Source organism: Fragaria vesca, linkage group LG2 (genome assembly GCF_000184155.1).
Source record: "Fragaria vesca subsp. vesca linkage group LG2, FraVesHawaii_1.0, whole genome shotgun sequence".
Taxonomy (NCBI): Eukaryota; Viridiplantae; Streptophyta; class Magnoliopsida; order Rosales; family Rosaceae; genus Fragaria; species Fragaria vesca.
The window spans coordinates 28776153-28798016 of record NC_020492.1 but is presented as its reverse complement, the minus strand read 5'-3'; the positions used below and the strand labels follow the sequence as shown (position 1 = coordinate 28798016).

At 36.5% G+C, this 21864-nt stretch overlaps 2 protein-coding genes and 1 non-coding gene across 3 annotated transcripts in view; 2 read left to right on the top strand and 1 right to left on the bottom strand.

Moving 5' to 3' along the window:
* The first annotated feature begins 2694 nt into the window (after positions 1 to 2694).
* Positions 2695 to 2766, top strand: TRNAQ-CUG. Its single transcript has one exon. It is a non-coding gene; the product is annotated as a tRNA-Gln (tRNA).
* Positions 2767 to 3494: 728 nt separating this feature from the next.
* LOC101307274 lies at positions 3495 to 17429 on the bottom strand. Its single transcript, XM_004291622.1, has 21 exons — positions 17366 to 17429; positions 16600 to 16829; positions 15673 to 15854; positions 14454 to 14637; positions 14087 to 14177; positions 12939 to 13099; positions 12458 to 12547; positions 12127 to 12288; positions 11804 to 11865; positions 11561 to 11651; positions 10721 to 10884; positions 10351 to 10564; positions 9388 to 9933; positions 9073 to 9285; positions 8542 to 8875; positions 8335 to 8425; positions 8087 to 8171; positions 6755 to 6944; positions 5785 to 6083; positions 4304 to 4394; positions 3495 to 4155 (listed from the first exon to the last, which is right to left on the bottom strand). Exons 1-21 carry the CDS (start codon positions 17427 to 17429, stop codon positions 3980 to 3982), a joined length of 3720 nt encoding a protein of 1239 aa, XP_004291670.1. The 3' UTR covers positions 3495 to 3979.
* A 1608-nt stretch (positions 17430 to 19037) lies between these two features.
* LOC101295894 (peptidyl-prolyl cis-trans isomerase CYP37, chloroplastic-like) overlaps positions 19038 to 21864 on the top strand; it is a 4310-nt gene continuing 1483 nt past the window's right edge. The window contains exons 1-7 of the mRNA XM_004293057.1: positions 19038 to 19151; positions 19743 to 20000; positions 20084 to 20173; positions 20286 to 20381; positions 20782 to 20889; positions 21185 to 21234; positions 21737 to 21839. Coding sequence (XP_004293105.1) covers positions 19128 to 19151; positions 19743 to 20000; positions 20084 to 20173; positions 20286 to 20381; positions 20782 to 20889; positions 21185 to 21234; positions 21737 to 21839 — 729 coding nt within the window. The 5' untranslated portion in view covers positions 19038 to 19127. The remainder of the gene's footprint in view (positions 19152 to 19742; positions 20001 to 20083; positions 20174 to 20285; positions 20382 to 20781; positions 20890 to 21184; positions 21235 to 21736; positions 21840 to 21864) is intronic.

Below are 21864 nucleotides of genomic sequence, written 5' to 3'. Positions count from 1 at the left end.
AAGCTACAAGCTAAATCTCAAACTATCAGAATGCGCATATGTTTGGAGTAACCAAAAAAGAATTTTCGGTCATGATTTCGGAAAGCAAAATTGAAGGTTTCACTAGTTTCTTTTTTCTCTTATTAGTGTAAGTTCGAAAGTTTTCTTATGCTAATTGTGTCATTGTCATCTTTTTAATACTTTCTTCATACTTTTTGGTTGAAAGAACTAATTCCATAGCTAGCGTGGAATTTGGTTGAGAACATATTGGTTTTTATGATGATAAAGTGGATTCATTACTCATGTTGTTGTCTAGTCGCCATCCTAGAGCAAATGACAATAAGGAAATGAATTAAACTGGGAAGCGAAGATCGGAATAATGGAAATGAGTTCATTGGGGAAGTTCTTAGATAACTTTCTCGGGTATTTGGAATTAGGTTCTAGTATTAATCTGGTTGTTATAAATCCATTTCATGATCAACATACTGGGTACAATCTTCATCAATTGTGGTCATATAAGCATATATAGAATCATGGTGTAGTTTGAGACACCATACGTACATTAGGTGGGGAAAATAATCAAAACCCCAAAATATATATGAGACCTCAATGTCCACACTAAATCTTATCGCAGAATATTCAAAGACATGCATGACAGTTACTTGAGCTGAGAGTTGGAGTTGGGATGTTGGCGGATTATCATCGTGAAAGAATTCTGCGGTAGAATTACTTTGCGTTGGTCACGGGCATGTAACTGTGACTGAAGCCAATTGAGATGCGACATATATTTCAGTATTTGAGGAGAAAACCCTTTGGTCATTAGCCTTTCCGACGAAGTTGGTTCTCATGCAGGAGGGTTATGAGGTCGATCAAGTGAGAGAGGAAAGGGACACGTACTGGGCATATGGCATGGATCAAAGGCATCCAATTCTCTTGTGTACCTATTCCACTCTTGATCTACAGGGCATGAGTTTGGCACCATGCACTTATAAATCTAGGATCTGGCTAATCTATATATGTTCATTGTTCGATTCCGTAAGGATCAGGGAGACGCAAAAAGCACAGGTGTAGAGGTGCTAGTGAAATACCGAAGGAGAAAGAGCTAAGGAATGAGATTCATGAGAGAGCTAGCTATAGGGATGGAAATCTCAAAGTTCTTAGAGCACACCATCGCGCGCAGCTAGCGTAAAGATCGGGGATGCAGATGATGAGAGAAGTGAGATATATGTATGAAGGTTATGGAAATTATCTTCTTGATAAGAGCCGACCGGTCCCAACCCCAGCCAGATTGGTGGTGTGTACACTCTTATTGGTTATTGCTTAAACCAGGTCTGTACCTGAGGGGAGGCCTAAGAGGCTGAGAGGCCGCGGCCTCATGCACTACAAATTCGAGGACATCAAAAAAAAATTATATATGAGAAATTTTATCAACACATCCCTAAGTGTTATATACATATTATTTTTTATATAAATTAGATAAGACTTTGTAGGTACATAAAATTACCAAAAGAGACATTTATATCAAAAGTAAAGAAACCTAGTTTAAAAAAAAAAAATACCCGCTTAAGACTATTATTCTCCTCTACAAGAACAACGTATGTGAAGATATCAAACCCTAATCAGAAATAGCTAGCGACAGCCATAGTTTCAAGCAAAAACTAAAGACAATGTAATGGATTCCAGGGGTATTTCTCAACCCTTAAACAAGGTATGACTTCTCTATCTTTGATAAAAATTGATCTACTAGAAAATTTAGATTATAGGGTTTGTTGTTTGATTAGACGGTACAAATTGAAGTTGGAAAATTTTATTTTTTACTGTTCACACATGCTAGGTTCAAAAGCATTTACATTTGAACACCAAACTAGAACTTAGGATGGTGCTATATACAATTATATATATATACTCTTCTAGTTTGCTTGCCATTGATCTAACTCAATGAGAGAGATCTCAAGCCAAATCGGTGTCCTAGTGACGCAAGAGATCTCATTAATGTGAATTTTCTTTTAATAAATTAAGTAGCATATCTAGAAAAGTATGTGTATTTAGTGAATGAGTTGTGTATTTAGTGAATAAGTTGTATATTTTAAATGAGGGTATTGTAAGAAATTTGGGTATGTGTATCTAGTAAAATGTTAAAATAATAAAGTTAATAGGTGATGTATTAAGTATGGTATGTGTGTATCTAGTAATTAGGAATGTGTTAATAAAATTTCTCTTTATATATACATATATATAATTTTCATAAAAATCTTAGATTTTTTCTTCTTTCTCGGTTTTTCGTGTTGATTATACTTGACCAATATTAGAATATTTCATACATTTATATTCAAGATTGCATAGTTATTGTGTTTATACGTATTTTGTATGTAATCGGCGAAATTTTTTATTTTTTTTGCAACAGTCATTGTTTTTTTTTGTCATATATATGACCGTTAAAACTTAGAAGACATCATTCTCAAGATTCGCCTCAGGTCTTCGTACCTCATGTAGGTTGGGCCCTGGCTTAAAACCAAATGTATAGCATGCTAATTTGGTATGATTGAATTTCGATGTTGAGACAATAATAAACTACTTTATCATACTTTTCTGAATGCGGTTTGCATGCCTCAGGTGTATCTGATTGTCTATTTACTTTTATTTTTTTTTAGAAAATTATCTCACACGATATTTTTCAATATTTATAACCGTTTATAGGAAAGATGTAACCGCAATGGTCCCATGGTCTAGTGGTCAGGACATTGGACTCTGAATCCAGTAACCCGAGTTCAAATCTCGGTGGGACCTTTTTTTCCTTTCTTGTGCAGTATTTGGAAATTGGAACCAGAGACCTTTTTATTCACTTTCTTTTCTGGAGGTGGAAATCGCTTTTAAACTTTCATGATCACAGAACCTTTGACTATTATTTCATTTTCTCACTTCATCATAGCATTTGTTCCCTTTCTGGTGATCAAAGCAAACATGAAATCATAACTATTTTGTTGGAACTTCTAAGAGGAGTTCAAAATAGGTGAAAGTGTGAAACTCAGAATTATCCTTTTGCTTTGTATTCTTTGCTTGAATCAAGAGAGATAATAGAAATGCAATCTGTCGGTTAAGGTTTCTAGTTCTTTTTTTCTTCTCATAACTCAACATGTTTGTATTTTAAAGTTTCATCGAGACGTATTTAAATTATTATTTTTGTTCTCTCAGTGAGTATCTGGTACAATAAACTAGTAGAACTACACACGATGTGTTATATAAAAGGTCCATTGAACCAGACCCGTCTCCCAAACATAATAAAGTTGTATCTGCAAGGGTTTTGCGAACAAAAATTACCATTTGAAAATTCTTCACTTCCTCTCGGTTCTGTATTTGAAGGCGTTCTGAGGATTGGAATATGCTCGTGAACTAGTACGTGAAAACATGTTTCTCAGGGGCGGCCGGTTCCAAGAGTTGCAGATTGTCAAGATTATAGTATCAAGTCCACATAAGCTTTGTTGATTTTCATCAAACATAGCAATTACTAACATTTACCAGAAACGAGATGACAGCATTGGCTTCCATAACATCAACTGAGCCCTCGAACAAATCAAATAACCTTTCCAGCACTATCATTTAAACTACTGAATTCCATGTTCCATCAAAACAAAGAATTTTACAACCAACCAAAAAATGAATGTCCTGCTACGCATCTCTCTAGGACTGAGTTGTACAGAAAATACAAATTCCGCTATACAGAAGGCAGGATGTCAAGTGACATAGGAGTGTAGGACACAGTGAATGTTTGAAGAATCTTCCTAATGCAAACTAGTTCCAGCTAAGCTGATTTTCCAACTATCTGATGAAACAGGAGTTTACATCTTTACAAATTCCCAGTATATATCAAAATGGGAAACCTATGTTTATCTCTATTACCGTATCTGGAACATGTCCCACTGACCGTACAGAGTGCAAATTATGATGAGCTCAAATTTAGGCAACTTTGAATCCAGGAGAGGAAAAAATTTGCTGAGAGAAATCATGCAGGAATGCAGAAAGAAGAACTCAAAGTTGGAGGCAAGACACAAACCAAATGAGGCCCTGCTGGATTGCAACTTATATTTGATTCATCAACATCTGGCAGACCAAGATGAGGGGGACGAACATATCCCGCCACCAGAGGCACACATAGTATTGAAATCTCTATCCTTGAACCTGTCAGTGGTAAAATACATTCAGGAAGGTGTTATAACAAAGAGATGAAGAAAACAGGTATCTTATTTATGAGCCAGAAGATAATCTCCTTGGAAAAATCAAATAGGGAATTTCTAAACAAATACATAGAACTAAGTAATTCATAAACCTTCATTTGCAGAGAGAGTGATGTGCCCTCTTTTCCTCCCAGCTACCATCCAACTTTCAGTATTTGCATTGACTTCATACAACACCTCATCCTGTTGGCAAAGAAAAAAGTATCGGTAGGTTGAGAATTTCACAGTTAATATTACTGGATCAGAAATGCCTATAGTTCACAGATTCTAATTAAGCTCAGTTAATTTACAATCTTCATTCCACATATATCAAAGATAGGAGGATTCCCACCGGGTGACTTTTTTTATTCAAAAAAAAAAAGAATAGGAGGATAGATCTCGAAACAGAGTGAAAAGGTAGCCAGTCTGTCTGAACTCCAGTTAATGCACAAAACAATGACAAATCAGCCAAACTGTTCAAGGTCCCTCCAAAAGTAAGAGTGTCTGTTTGGTTGGTTGCTCTTGCGAGGTCAACAGATGTGATCTTGTACAAATCAAAGCATTTCATGTAAAGCTGGGCGGCAGAGCTTGAATGTTCTTCTCTAGTGCCCTTAATCCTTCTAATTATGGTGAAAGTTGCTTAGGGAGGCTGGAGCTAGTCAGGTTATTTCAAAGGAGTCTTAAGCACTTGTATCCAGGCTTCGGGAAAAAGGAAGAAAGCTAAAGCACTATGGACTTGCACGTTGCTTTTGGGCTTTATGGATGGGGTGTAGCAGTAACTTTTGAGGGTAGATGAGGGGTGGGCACAAAATATTTTTTGGGATCAATTGCAACATGTTGATCTGCATTATGAGCACCAGGTACCATTGTTTTTAGGGATTATTCCCTTGCTTCTATTAGGATGTCTCTGTTAGCTGCTGTGGAGTGAGGCTGACTACTTTGTCTAATGGTTGCTAATCTGTGTTTCTGTATTATGCTTCTCAGCCATTGCCATGGATTCCCTTATACAGACCTTGTTTCTCTGTCTTAAAAACTGAAGTTTTTTTATACAAAGAAAAAAGAAGAAAGAAAAAACACAAACAAAAAAGGAAGCAAGATAAAGTCGAAGGTGCCACTCTAATTAGGGAACTTTCCCTTTTTATAAAAGCTGAAGCTCAACCTAAGAAAATAATTAAAACAAAGTTCAGCAGGTTATCTGTTTAAGGTTAAAAAAAACTCATGATTCTCAAGTGTCTACAACACTTTCTTTTATTACCTTTTGTTTCAAGTATTGAAAATATTAACGATGAGAAAAATGATATACCATCTTATGTGGTGTCGTACTTATGAAGTTATGATAGAAATACTGATGTTGACTATGGCAAATAAATGATGCAACATTTGACTCATTTTCCTAGAAAGTGACAGAGAACCTATAGCACCCCATATGTTAAACTGAAGCTAAACAAACAACACTGAATCTATACGAAATTCTATTAAAAACTACTAATTCACACTCAGAGATAAAGGTGAACCAGACAATGAGTGAACTATCAGCATCCTAAGATTTAGTCATCATATGTAACTTGTTCACAGAGATGACGTCATGACTTACATTGTTATGGGAACGTTCATTCTCCTCAAAATCCTTTAATCTTTCAATCCTCCATTTCATGGTAACCAGCTGGCCAACCCTAAGGCCACTAGAAGGGAGAGGAAGAAAACCAACGGCCAGGACTGGATCAAGCACAGGCCTTTGCAAAACAAGAGCACTCCTGAAAATCAGACCCTGTCCGCCACCCTCAGGCACAGAAGATTGAGATGCCACAGGTGGATGCGCTCCAGTTGTTCTATCACCAGAAATTCCATATCTAATATTTAGTATACTATCTGATTGAACAGCCTTAGCTTCATCTGCAGGATAAACAAAGACAAAAAAAAATTTAGAAAGGAAAAAAAACAAATAAACAAAAGCATTGTTTTACATGTCAAATGAAGAGAATTTTTAACATTATAGGATTCTAAATTAAATCTGAATTGCAAGCAATAGTTGGTGGCAGACTCAGAAGTACCAGTCTTAACAGATTGCTGGAGAGTGAAGATAAATGAGTAGGATGGTTAGATGACTATAATCCTACATCACGAAGATGCCAGCTTTTACAATAATTTTTTCTTCCACCAAATTCAATTCACAATAAGCTACTACAAATTTATCAATTCACAAGAAGCTACTACAAGTTCCTATGAAGAAAAAAAGCGAGGAGGATATCCTCCCCCGAAGCCCTAAAGCAGACCGATCAGCTCAACTGACAGTACCAGGTTGATCAGACTGAAGATCAGATAGTTTGAAGGTCCTGTTGATGCCATACATGTCATCCTTACTTACAAGGATAATTAATATTTGCCCGAGTAAAATACACCTAAATATGATTTAATGGGCTCTTATTAATCTCATATTAAAAACATGACATTATTGCATGTTAATGGTAATGTCATAAAACTCATCACAACAAAAATGCATTTTCTTCGGTTTAACTTGGAAGATTTGAAGCTTAGAAATATGCCAAGCACAAAAAGACCAATACCTTCAGCGTTTGTCTTCCCTAAAAGTATACTGAATAATATTCCGGCTCTAGAATTTGGTGAAACAACAAGTGGAAAGTAGGCAGAGGTTGGTCGCCCATCACTTTGTCCGGTATTAACAAATCCATCTTGAAGATCAAGCCAAGCATCAAAGATCGTTAATGTGGCTTTCACTTCAGAGTGTAAAATCACCTGGAATATCAACATGGATGTCAAAAGGCCAAAGAACTAAATAGTAACGAAGAAATTTATAAGCATGAGTACACCAAAAATTTGAACAGTCATTCCACAGATATCTTATTAGATAAGCTCTCTTGTTCATGAATTAATAAGCCCTTATTTTGACCACCTCATCTAGACGTGCGTCTTAAAAAAGCCTCTAACCTCAGTAAGAACCATAGACAGTAAGCTACCCATGAAATGATATCTCTACTACAATAAAGCGAGGAGTTTTAGAAATCCACCAAAATATGAACTGCCAAAACTGTCCCTATTAGGCTGACTTTAGAAAACAAAGAAGAGGGTTATTGTAGTAAAAGACAAATTACCAAAAACCTGTAACAGATAATTATGTAAAGAGATGTGAGACTGGAAATACTGAATAACTGACTGAATGTGAGAATAGTGGAAAGATAACCACCCCCACACAGATAAACACGCTTAAACAGTTTTCACAAACTCAAACTGATATAAACAGTTATGGTTTCAGTTTTCTTCTCTCTCACAAATACTCCCAACTCTCTCAAACTCATCACAAACAACTCACACGTTCATATAGAGGAATCACCACACCGGACAAGCAGAGGAAAATAGAACGGGAAGACAGTAGAGTGACAGAAATTGATTTCGAAGGATCACTACACTGGACAAGCAGAGGAAAACAGACCGGAAGACTGTAGAGCGAGAGAAATATTTGATGGATCGGTATTCAATATCTTTTGAATCATCTTTACCTGCTGTCTTTTTGTTTTATTTTTCTTCTTAACAGAACTGCTAAAATCTTTCTATGTTATGCTTTATTGCAGACATCCCATCGATTGGGTTCATCGGTGAGTGCAGACTTTTACACGCGCGTCGCGCGGGTTGCAATGCTAGGATATTATAATGTCACATATCAGGCATTAAGACAACATGATGATAAATTAGATTTAGACAACAAAACTTGTAGTGAAATCTCCAGGAGGATACAGAAATGTAGGACATTCCTAGTTCAAGTTGGACAGCTATCCAATTACCAAACAGACAACGAAGAACTGATTTGTTTAAAATGTAGCAGCAGTTTCACATAATCAGAGTTACATAACGAGTGTTTCCGTCAATTAAAGAGCAAATACCTGCAGAAGCAAAGTTCCATCATTGCATTTATCTGCAACTTGTGTACTCACATGGAAAGGATCCGTAAAATGCACAGCTAGGGTCCTGTACATTTAACTCATATATTCAGCGCGCGTGTGTGTGTGTGTGTTGTAATAACACCACAAAATAAAGAATAGGAACAAAAAAACTTCAACAGTAAGAAACCAGAAGGACAAAAAAACTTCAACAGTAAGAAACCAGAAGGATGAGGTAAAGCGAGTAATACCTCTCAAAAATCTGATTGTGAGAAGCTCCAAATTCAAGTTTCAGTGCTATTGTCCTCATTCCATCCAAATTGATCTGTCTTTGGGGAGCCACTGCAATAAGACAAGATGCATCATACATAAGTAAGCAGCTAAATCGAACAGAAGCATATACATGTAGAACACACGTTATAGAAACATAACCAAAAATATTGCTTCACATTCACAACCTGAAGATGATCCTCTTGCAAGTGTTTCGCTGATAGCATGAACTGGAATCCATACAACAGAAGGCAAATTACTTGCCCAATCTGGAAACTCTACTCTATCACCAGAAAGAGCCAATTGCTCAACTGAATTATTTGATTCAGCAATGTAGCTTTCCATCTCAATGAAATGGGACTCTTCAATTTTAAGACCAGGACCAGTATCAACATACAAGACAGCACCTTTGAGGGAGTAGTTAATAGGCCTTACTATAATTCCAACCCATTGAGTTTCATTTATAAGCAGGGCCGACGAAATAGCTGCAGCAAGATCAACAAGAGGTCGTGCTTTGAAAACCTAAGAAGAAAAAGGTCCATTAGATGGTACAGCACCTTAAGTACATCTAAAGAGATGAACTGAAAGAAATTTCAACTCAAAGTTATGAATTGCTGCTGGATTCATGTTACTACAAGGATTATTTAAATAAAGAACAGCAATAAACTAGTAATTTGGTATGTACTGGATAGAGACATAGCTGCTTAAGAGAAAGGCACCTTTAAAACAGGCCTCGGAGGCTTTTCATAACTCATAAAATCCTCACTGTCTTCAGGGCCGCCTTTGGAAAAGCTATGAGACCTGAATCGTAACTGCCCAATCTGCCCAGTAAGAACCCCCAAAACATATGAACCTGGTTTTTGGGGTGGTAAATCTAGGGTAACAGTATTCCGACCAGGCTTCAATACAATCGCAGTAGAGCTCCATAATGCCTGAAGGATATGTGAAATAATCTAGTTAATGGAATGCTCATACAGCATATAACCTGAGATGAGTGGATATGAAATTGCATTTCGAGGTCCAAGAAAGTTTACCTTAGCAACCTCATCAGTATTGAAAATTGCATTCAATGTGAGATTTAGCGAATCAAGCGTTATGTCAACAGGAAAGCCACTCCAAAATGTCACAGATAGAGTACCAGAATCCCCATCACATAATTCTAATGGAGGCCCAGGATTACCGGAGAATGTAATTAGTGATGAGACATCCAGTGGCACAGGTTGCTTCATTTCAGCATGTGCAAGATGATCAACCTCAGACTGAAAAGCCTGACGTTCCTTCATTAAAAACAAGCCTTTATCCAATGAAAGAAGCCTCACGCAAGAAGATAGATAGCCAGCTTGGTCATTGAGTATCTTATGACACTCTGCTAAGTTGGGCAGGACTTCTGCCAATAAATCTTGCCACCCTTCACCCGCATAAAGAGCACAAACCTTCTCATATGACTTTGCAGCTAGATCATAGTTTCCATTCTTAAACAAGACTGCTGCTATTTCACCATCAAGGACAACTCCATGCCTTTTCCACCAGGATCTATGGTAATTGTCCGCAGCACCCTTAGTCAGCTCCAAATATTTTTGCTGCAACACCAGAATTCATAATCAAGGAAAGATAGTGAAAGTGTGCACAGTTCAAAATTTTAATTAGAGATCCAGGTTGCTATGTAATACTTCTTTAATGCTTGCTTACAGAAGAATAATCTGACATTAGAATGACTCCCATATTAGATCTGCTTTATAAGTGGGTAGAGTATTTTATATGAGTTATAACTTGGTGACATAGGATTTATGATGGATACGTCAATTATTATGGGAAAATGCCAAAATAAATGGGCATTTGCCCATTATAATAATAATAATAATAATTATTATTATTATTATTATTATTATTATTATTATTATTTTAAATAGAAACAAAAGTTTTGCACCATGTATAGAGGAATCAATCATGTGAAGAATCTTTTATCAATAAACTACAAATAGGCCTACAAGTCGTACCTCAAACTCCTCCATAGATGACAAAGACTTCCACAGATCAGTATTCGAAACTGTAGCCTGCAGAGCACGTTCAGCTGCAACATAAATCTCTGCAAGTCTCATGGGCCTATCAATTGAGCTCTCAAACATTCCTGGTGAAGAGTTTGTACGCGACATAGCACTTGCTTGGACTTTTTGTAACGAGGGCATCTTAATTGATGCATCTGAACCTGAACTGCCATCATATTATGACTACATTACAACTGGAAAAGAAAAATTCAGAACATAAAGCATTACTTGATGTAAAAGCATGTAACAAGGAAACAGTGAAGATCAATGAATCACTTATGGACAGAGGACTAAATTTGCTTCAACTGTTAAATTTCCTTACCCATCAGTAAAATTTTGGCGACCATCAAGCATTTCAAACATATTTCCAGCAGAGAGAGAAGCTCTCCTGCGATTCGCCTCACGCAGTAGTAGAGAAGGTTCAAGAGGCAATGGTTTTCTCTGAATACCAAAGTGCTTGGTTGCTGGAGTTGCCTGTAGAATTATCTGCAAAAAAAATAAATAAATCAATCAATCAATCAATCAAAAATCAAAGCAACATAAGTAGTTGAAATTAGAATACCAACTATCATTATCATTAATAAAAGATTTAATTTCATATACATCATATTCACTTCTGATTAGACCTTATACACTTGTGGTGATTCGATACAGGTAGTGAAAACTAACACTTGTGGTTAGACCTTATATAAATGATGGAATCCATTTATATGCCAGTGTAAACTAACACTTACAAATAAAAATGTCCAAATTGGAAAAGTTCTGGGGGATTAGAAGATCTGTTGTGAAGATGGATCAAATTTTCAGCATTCAAGGTAAAAATTTCATGTAATCAACATTTACAAGTAACTTTTTAAGGTTTTTGGTTATTTTAAGTTATAAATCACCCTCAAAAAAAAAAAAAGTTTTAGCATCAAAAATTTTTAACAAAGAGTGATCTGAAATGCCTTTACCTAGGGGCATACAACCTTATTCAAATGAAAAAAATGAAATGCAGCAACAATAAATGTTCTGGACAAGAAGTCCGTGGTGCTATAACCAAGTATGCTAGACAGATATAAACTGATGGAGTCTCTACCAGAGCAAATTCTCTCCCCTAAGATCACATCAAAACTAAAACTTTAGCTAGTCCAATGCAGCATGAGCATACTGAGAAATCTACCTTTTCTTTTGCTAGAACCTCAGACGAAGCATCAGGTGGAACAGAAGGCCAAGTCGCTGGCTTGGGCCAAGGTAGCATGCTGAGTGAAGCACTGTTCACATGAGTTGAAAGGTTCAGAAAGAAAGTAAGTAAGAAAATCATCTGCATCTTCTAGTGCATTAAATGTAATTGCTTCGTTACATGTCAAAGCTTGTATCTAGAATGCTAACACTGATTTTTCATTTACAAAGAATCAAATTGTACCTGTTGCCAGGACTTCTTTCCATATTTGTGCCATATCCGATTAAATAAGCAAGCCTCATGAACTGCATAAAAATATACATATATATATAATTAAACACAGCCTTTTCTTACAGCAACTTGAACATCAATGTATTAAGAAAGAAAAGAAAAGGCATAATACGACTGTCTGGCACAACAAACATTGAATAAAGTCCCAGCATCTCAAACACAAAATTTCTGATGAATAGAGAGCACATTTTAACACTGATTTCCATCTCATAGGATAAATAAACAAACCACATTTAAAGTTCCTCTATTACTACAGAAACACGGAAAACTATTACCTTCACCCTGCACAGTGAGTAAAGATCACCTTGAAGGCGGTAGAACTCCTTTTCTATATCAGCTGCTGCAAGTCCTTCCTTATAATGTGAAGCAGTTGCATGGACTAAGGACATGCAAGCTGTTATAACCCAAACTTCACGCATACAAAAAGGTAGAATATTCTGAAAACAACTCCAAAAGGAGGAAACAGGAAGGTGGGAAACAAAAAAGAACAGTCAGAAATTTTCATTTTGTACCGGAGCACAAGGTTTTATGGTAAGCAGATACTTGGCTCACAAAAAAGAAGAAAAGGGAAAAAAGAAAGAAAAAGAAAAGAGGAATCGTAGTTACCTCATGAAAAGCCAGAGCCTTTGAAAAGCTTATAATGAATGAGTATCCCCTGGACGCAACCTCAAAGGGGCGATTCAGCTTGAATAGAAGCTACATTTAATCATGTATCAGAGATGCAGTCCATATATTTCAGCAGTTTATGACTAAAAGAGAATGCATAAGAAATTGAAGGAAAACCTTAAATTATGACTTTCAAATAGCAGTAAGATTTCTAAAAGAGATGGTACAGTTGTCTAGAATATGATCACAGTAACTTATGAGATAATTTGGTAACCATCAACACAACCGATTCAGTCCGCTCCCAAAGAGTGCAAACTTAGGTTAAAGGTCAGAGTTGTCACTACAGCTGTATTTGTAACTCTTGAGCAACAGTATCCACGAATTGTCCAATATAAATTTTAAATGATAATCACTGTCTTGGAACTTTTTATTTTTTAATACAACCAATTTAAGGTTATAGGACTTGGTCTGGCATACATACCTTTGATTGACAGGCAAACAGATACTGTCTAAATTCAAATTCCCTAAACGAGTCGTCTTGAACAATTTGTGTCAAAGGTTTGTTTCCAGAATTAAGCAATGATGCTTGATCATCACCATGGTCAACTCCCCCAAAGTCCCTTCTCCTTCCCATCGTTTGGACTGCATCAAACAGAAAAAAAATATTCATTAAGGTTTCTAATAGAAAATGAATTTCTATGTTTTACAGTCTTCCCAGTTTAATTGTCCTTTGAGAAAAGTTATAAGAGAAGCCACAAAATAATGACCTCCTACTCACAGATGAGAATAAAAGTTCACGCAAATCACTGCTCAAAACAAAACTGGTGGCATTTAAGTAAATAGTAAAAAAGTATTTTATGAGAGTATTTGTTGGATTGTGAAACAAACAATTACAAACATTGATTACTGCTAGCAAAAGTATAAGAGATCAGATGTGTTTGCGTGTGAGACTGAATTTACAGCATACATGTGTATCATGGCTATTGCCTTTAAGGAAACAACCCCCCAGTTTTCAATAAGCAATTAATATGAACATGTTTATGAACAATAACAGTGTTTCTTTGAACTAAAAAGACAAGATATGGAGTTAAGTTTATGAATGAATCTTATTATTATAAATAGAATGACAACTACAGCACTCGATGGATGCTCATATTACATAATGAGGGTAACCTAGACAGAATGCTAATTCATGAAGAGTGCCACGTCTTCGTAATTAAAAACAATTTTGGTAACCTAGACAGAATCCCTACAAACAAACACTATCTCTATACCTGCAGAGAAGTATTAAGAACTTGAGAAAAAAATTAGATAAATGCCGAAAAGGATCCCAATACTTGTACTTGAAGGTAACATTTTCAGTTTCAAGTAAAGACAGTAACTTCTGTTCGGCATTTATCTAAATTTTCCTTAAGTCCCCTGTGGGTGTAGAGATGGTGCTTGCGTGCATCACCTTAGTTTTCTCTTAATTTCCCCTGAAGTGACTATCTTTACATGAAATTGAACATATCACCTTCAACTACAAGTATTGTGATATTTTCCGTTTCATGTAAATGTAGCAAGTTCATTACAAAATATGCCCAGAAATCATAACGTTCATCAACCAAGAACGATATATACATTATGTACCTGTTTCCAAATAACAAATTTCTAGCTCATCATATTCACGTAATGAATCTTCATAAAGATGGGCCATCTCAAACATAAAAGCCAAGCTTTCCTGAGAACAGAAACAAATAACAGTAAGAAGCTGATGAAGAAATGTAAAGATATGGAAGTGAAGACACATGCTCATGGGACTTGAACATCATAATTGCCTAAAGTAAGATTTAAAACGTCTGTTATAATATAAGTCAAACACAAGAAAGTTCTTTGGTTAGCTTTTTGGTACAATTGATTTAGATTGTGATAGAAAACTTATAGTTGAATTACCAAGAAATACCAATTTCACTGCCAGCGTGCTTAAATCTACATTTTAATTGATCAGAAAGAGCACCTTTAAAATAAAGAAATTGCAGAAGTTCCAAACTGGCATGAAGCGTTGTTCACTGAGCTTGCGTATCTCATCCTCATAAAACTGTGCACGTCTATCCAATGTATTTCTGATGCACTCCATTATCTTGGCTTCCAAGTCTTCCCAAAAGCTTTCTTCAGCACTATATAGATCAAATTTGCAACACCTGAGGAAGCCACATGTTTTCTTTTCTCATAAGACACATATATAAGGTGCAGAGGTAGTACATAAATGGCCTACACTCCTAAGAAAATCAAAAGAAATTATATTACAAACATTGTAACATGATTAAAAAGCTAAGCACACTTGTGAAATTATTCTAACATGTGTTTCAGTAGTTGCACACCGTATAAGTATTCGTAAGACCCATCAGTCTGACACAAGTAGTATGCTAGTAAGAAAGATGCTGTAAAATACTTGATAAAGTAAAGTGGATGCCAAGTTCATTTTAACATGTAAACTTGGTTATAAACAAGGCTGAAAATCGGGAACGGTCCCTGTGGTAGAGGGTCATTCCTAATGTCTATACCCATGGGTTGAGATCTATAACCAGATTTAGTCCAACTTCGCCACTCAGTCAAAATCTTCTATAACAAGCCCAGGTGCGATGCACGTGCTGGGGTAAATTGTCCATTTTTATGGAACTCTTCAGATATTGACGAATTTAGCAGAAGCATATGCGCTACACATGGGATTGTTATATTGGATTATAACAGAATCATGAATTTATTAATGCAACAGACACAGTTTGGGTACAGATTAGCCAAGAGTGCTGCATGGGATTCTAGTTCTGAATCTAGCATTTCTATATCAACCTAGCATCAAACCGGCTTATGCAGGCTTCTATATTATCATTTCCATAAATAAGTTAAACAAGCCTCTGGCTGGGAATTGGAGATCACTTGAGAGCAATTGCTCCTGAATACCTTCAAACTGAGGGGGAAAACTCGGATATGCTTCACGAGTTAAATTTTTTTACCAACTTATCATACACGGTGATTATTCGTATGTGTGCATTTCGCAATATAAATAATAAACACTTGGGAACAACTGATCTTAAAACCATTCAAACTGACGGGTAAAACTGAGATATTCTTCACATGAAGAATTTTTTTAGCAAGGTATCATACACGGTGATTATTAGTGCGTGCAAATTTCTCATTATTACCATATCCACCAATTATAAAAGCAATAAGCTCACCTTTCTCTCTTCTTCGAGCTAAAATCAACTTCAAGTTTGGCATATACTTTACTTGCCATTTTGGTGGCTTGATCATTGTTTGGATGCGCCTTGGATACAAAAACAATAAACCATTCCCGTTCATCATTTTGGACAATTAGCTTTAGCCGTGGTTTGAGGATGGTCTTGAACTCATCAAGATCCTGCAAAATTAGAAAACAAAAGTCATTGAACTTGTAGACTAGCAACAAGCCAACAACACATTTAAACAGAAACACCAGAGACAATTTCCAGCAACATATGAAATACCAGTATATCACATCTACAGGAGATTATAGCCATAAAACAGCGTATTAGTTCTAGCTCAAGCTGTAGAACATATTGAGCAAACTTACTTGATTAAATAGATATAACAGAGACCGGTTGTTTCTCATACGCACTAACTACGAAATTCAAAATGGGCCAAGTTCCTATCCAGATAGGAACCTGAACATCATCCAATCACACACAGATAATACACACACAAGGCAATTCCTTAACTTCAAAATAGGTCGGCAACAGATAAATTATGAAAGAGAGAAATTGGCAACTTATCCAAATTGAGTTTAACCTGTGGACTAGACTACAGTGCATTTAGATATCCTGTGGAGTTCTTTTAGTTACATACTATACTGATCATGCGCACAAGATGCAAGTGCAATGTCATGGCAATAAGCCCATAACGTAAAAAGAGATAAAGTGGGATTTGTGATAGGAAAGTAAGGCGTAATCACTCCAATAACCTTTGTTCTTTCAATCATTTATTAATTGTTTAATATGATATGATTATGGATAATGCTCGGCAAATATGATTTACAGGGGAGGTTGTGTTAATAATTTTGTTGATATAACCTATTGCATATGGAATATTTCACTGGGAAAAGTGAGGTGAAGGAGATTGCATCTTACCTCACAGGTGACGAGAACCGCAGTTGCATATGGCTCCCGAAACCAAAACAATGACTGCTCCTGTGGGAATCGGCTGCGGAGTCTCGCATCTGTTGTTAATATGAATTCAGCCCGGAAATTCTCTACAAACACGGGATTACGTGTCTTGTTGTTTAAACAAGCTCTTTTGAAAGGCAAATGCTCCTCAAATCCCTTCTTCACAGTAGGCCACAAATCACTAACATCTTCAACTGAAAAAAAAAGGTGATCATTGTTAAATAATTAAATTGGAAATTTTCGCAAGGACATAAGCTATTTGTTACTATTTGTTATATATAACAGTAGAAGCTTTGACAATGTATGACCAGAAAAACTTCATCTACTTTGTCACTAAACAAAGAACGAAATGCTGCTTCTGTTCTTCGGCTAAACTAAACTGCACATGCATGATAGTACACTACACTAAACATAAAACCGCTATCTGTTCCGAAACTACTTGGAATCACAAAAACGATGCATACTAGACTTAGGAACTATCAATTCTTTCGAAAATACAATAAAGCAAACTTTGAACAACTATTTGTCCCTAAAAATCTCCTACACTGACCTCGGCATCATCTAAAGAACGCTAAAGCCATATATACATTCGCTGCACCATTATAACCTTACAATCAAAATGCCCAAATTGAGGGATCCTAATCGCTCAAATCTCAATTCGAACCTAAAAGTGAGATCAGTGATTCGCTCAAATCTGAAATTTAGTAATGAAATAGTGAGAGTGAGTTACCAGCGATGACGAGATGATCGAGTGAATTCTTTATGGTCTGGAACTGAGCGAGGTAGTTGGCCATGATTGGAGCTCTCGATCTATACCAACCATGTCCAGATTTTCATGATCAGTATAGATTCGGTGATACAGAGAATGGAGATCTGTATTACAGAGAGAGAGAGAGAGAGAGAGAGAGAGAGAGAGAGAGCTTGAGTGACAGTGAGGTTGGTTGCTCTCACTGTGCTACGCGATCCAGTAATGTAATATTGCTCTTGCTTTGCTTTCCTTCGGAGTCGAAGGTGGGCTTTGGTTTGGTACGGGCCGCCGATCTAGTGCTTCGCGGCGCATCACTCTTTATATTCAATCTGCCCGTTAAATTCTTTTTCCTTTTTGGTTCTTTTTTCTTTATACTCAGCTAAATATACAAGCATCCCTCGTGTTGACTGGCATTGACCGTCATCATCCAAGACTCCGTTTCGGTAAATGATCAACTGATATAGAACAAAAATTTTCCGTTTTGGTACTTTCAACTTCTGTAGAATGTTTTCCACTTCATGAAAATCAAAGTTCTTTTATTGATAACTCATCATCCGATCTGCTCAAATCATTTGCCCTGCTACGTGGATTATGCTGCCACAATAGATTTTGTATACAAATTTGGAAGTCATCAAATGGATCCCTTGATAAGCTCTTAACCGGCTCAAGTTGAATTTTGATGGCTCAGTTACTTCTTCTTCGTCTGTAATCAGATTTGCTTTAGTTCTCTCTCCTTGTTATGGGTGCTCAACTTCTCTATTATTTTATTGTTCCAATGGATGAACGCATTGCTCTTAAACAAGGCCTCCTTGCAACCAAGAGTCACAACTTCAAGCATATTGAGGAGGAAGGCGACTCGTCCGTTACCATCAATTTTTGGAAGACTCTTATGTAGTTCCTTCGAACCTTAAGTCTCAAATTAGGGATGTCAAGGCTCTTGCGTGTTTTTTTTATAAGATCTTCTTGTGACATACATCCAGAGAAGTAAACTTTTTCTTGACGCCATTGTGTCGATTGTTTATTCATTTGATGCGCCAATGACTTGGTATGGTGGTCTTCCACCTCAAGTTCAAATGATTATTTTGTTGGATTCCTCTTATATTAGTCGCTTAAAAGGATTTTCGTTGTTATTTATTTTTCTCTTAAAAAGAAAAAAAATTACGTGGAACACCAACTTACGATCTCATCAAATATTACATTAGAATGCCAAGTTTTTCTTGCATAATAAGATTGATCATACGACAGTGACAAGACGCATTAATGTTGCAAGCGATTCAGTCATCCAGGAATTCATCATCACCGATGTGTATATTGAGATCCAAAACAATCATGAATAGTAGAAGTTAGAACAAGATCTAGAACACACTCATTCTCTTCGAGACAAGAACTCAACCTCAATGCTAGAGAACCAAATAAAAAATGGAACTTGATCTACAATAGTTAAAAAATTCCATGAATTATAGGTGGGGGCAATGCAGAAACTTCACGTCCACAACCATACAAAACCCATCCAAAAATGTCCAGATAGGCTTTAACGGATGAGGGGGCGCGCCAAAACCTCTCTCTGCAACTACCAACTTCAACTATGGCATTCCCTTTATCCTCCGCCATCATCTCCCACAAGCCCTCCTTCAATGCCTGCATCGCTCCCTCCCTTCGCAGGCTCACTTTCAGACCACCCCATTTCATCCTCTGCTTCAACAGCATCGACCCACGAAAATTGGGCAGCTTCAGAATCCATTGCATGTCCAACGGGAATCGATCAGAGGTTGGTCTTGATCCCAATCATATATATACCTGTTCTCGTTGCAATCATGGGTTTTAGAGGTTTTAGTTACCTCAGCAGTCAGTACTATTGTAGTTGCAGTACCATAGTTTACAAATTAGCATTCTTTCATGTGGATTCATTTGTTGTTTTTGTCATTATGGAATGGTTGATGGGATTGGTAGTTTGGTGCGGTACACTAATATATCGATTCATCAAGTAGACAATTTTGATACAGCAGTAGATTGGCTTCATGCATTGGTGGCCTTGCTTAGCTTGATCCTGAGCTGGTCTATTACTACCAAAGAGCTGGTCTACATCTGATGTACTGTATAACAGAATGTAGTATGCTATATTGTACTAAAGTACCTTGGCTTCTTTTTAGTGGGATAATATGTTCTGCAGTTATCAAATTTTGTTGGTTTTCTTTCCATTGTTTCAATTGCCAAAAATTAGTGTTATTCTTCAAATTGTTGACGATGAGAGTCGAAATGTAGCGCAGTGATTTATGGTTTTTGGTGTCTTCCTGAACATATAAAAATATTGTTCTTTGTGATGCCTTTCTTCTTTTAAAATGAGTTTTCAGTCATGCAGGAACTCAAACATCAGCATAGTACTCTTGTCAATTCCTATATGTCAACCAATGGATATAAAAAGAAACTTGGAAGTTTAATTGCTGTGATCCTTGTGGTTGTCCAAATATCTTCTCCGCTTCCTTTGGTTGGTTGGGAGTTTTGGCCTATATCACCTGCAAATGCAGTTCTTTATTCTCCAGACACCAAGGTTCCCAGAACAGGAGAATTAGCTTTAAGGAGGGCTATACCTGCAAACCCAAGCATGAAGGCCATGCAGGTTGTTATTGATTACTGATTTTAATGAATGATCCCTATACTTCAAAGTTAGTCAGTTTGAGACAAACTTGCTTCGATTTCTAGGATTCTCTGGAGGAGATACTGTACTTGTTGAGAATTCCACAGAGAAAGCCTTATGGAACCATGGAGGGAAATGTGAAAAAAGCTCTAAAGGTATCCTTTGCTTTTGAGCACTTGTATTCTTACATTCATTACACACTACATGTATGTTTTTTACCCCATCTATGTTTGATTTAATATTCTTAGCTCTTTTTCTTTTCCATAGATAGCAACAGATGAAAAGGACTCAATTTTGGCAAGTGTACCCGCAGACTTGAGGGAGAAGGGTTCCACCTTACATGCATCTCTTATTGATGGAAAGGTATGCAAAGATCCATTAAAAGAAAACCGAAACAATCGTCAAAAGGCAGTTGCAACGATATTTTACTTCTTTCATGCCTTGTGAAAAAACATGATATCTAATGAAAGAATAGGAAAAGGAATACATGAATATTAATGTTCTTGAGCACAAATTTAGGCTAAGAATGTCACTTCTATACTTCTACACTCTTTTTTTCTTTTCTGTTCTTTGAGGTCAAATTGACTACTGTTTTGTGTGATATTGTCTTTTTTAGCTAACTATAAAGAAGTAAAGAAACATGGGAGTAGATGTATGGTTCTGCATGTTACTTGACATGACTATGACAACTTGGTTGGTGTGAAGTTATGCTATTCACTGCAGAAACTGTAAGAATGTTATTGAATTTTCCTTTGTTTTCCAGAATGGATTGCAAGTTCTTCTTGGATATATAAAGGATAAGGATGCAGATAAAGTATCTGTGGCCCTTGCATCTTCACTGGATACCATTGCTGAGCTGGAGTTATTACAGGTTAACACAATTATACCACCTACAGACTAGTTACATAGATTTATCAAAATCAACATATAGATTCTTCTTCAAAAGAACAACATGAATTCTGATATTTGCAAACCTACAAGTTGTAAAAAGTATTGATAGGTGATATTGTTGAGATATAAATCCCACATCGGGAATATGGGACCTTGCCTGTGGGTTTATAAGGAATTGGTTTTGGATGTGAACCCCAGACTACTTTATCAGATATTTGCAAACCTAATTTTACAATAACATGTCTAAACCACAATTTGATATTCTTTGTCAACAGGCTCCAGGCCTCTCATTCTTGTTGCCCGCGCAATACCAGAGTTACCCAAGGTTTGTCTCATCTCAGAAGTTCCTTTGATTGATACATCTTCATCTGTTTTGCAATGATACTACGGCCAGTAAACTATTGGAAATTAAATATGTAATCTAAAATTTTGCTTTTAGATAAGTTTTCTTCTCACAGCTGATTATGGATGACTGTTGTGAATCAAGATATTTTAAGCATTTTAGACTAGATCTCTAGCCAAGGAGTATAATGATTGCAAAGGGACAAAACACAAATATGGTTATTCTGAATGTTTTTTTGGCAACTGTAGTGGTATGCTCCATCTCACTTACATATCAGTCTTGCATTCAGGCATTCTTCGCTCATAAGAGAGGATATCTTTGATCTTGAAATTTCATTTTGATACTCCCACCAAAGACTCTTTTGATATACAACTGATTAGTCAAATCTATCTTTGAAAGACCTCCACATATGTTATGTGTATGTATTGCAAAGGCATTTTGTGTACTATAAGTAGAATATCATTATTTTCTTTAAGACTTGTAGGCTTACAGGGAGAGGAACTGTTGAATTAACCATTGAGAAGGGTGACGGTTCAACATTTGCTCCAGAAGCCGGTGGTGAACCGAGAAAGACAGCCACTATTCAGGTATAATAGAATCTCTCTCTCTCTC

What these genes read in the sequence shown, in the direction of transcription:
- LOC101307274 (XM_004291622.1), bottom strand. Translation starts at nt 17,429, where the DNA reads ATGGCCAACTACCTCGCTCAGTTCCAGACCATAAAGAATTCACTCGAT. An exon ending in AGCTCGAAGAAGAGAGAAAG is followed by an intron (nt 14,638 to 15,672) that starts GTGAGCTTATTG and finishes TGGCTTCCTCAG; the next exon opens with GTGTTGCAAATTTGATCTAT. An exon ending in CACAATCAGATTTTTGAGAG is followed by an intron (nt 8,172 to 8,334) that starts GTATTACTCGCT and finishes TTAAATGTACAG; the next exon opens with GACCCTAGCTGTGCATTTTA.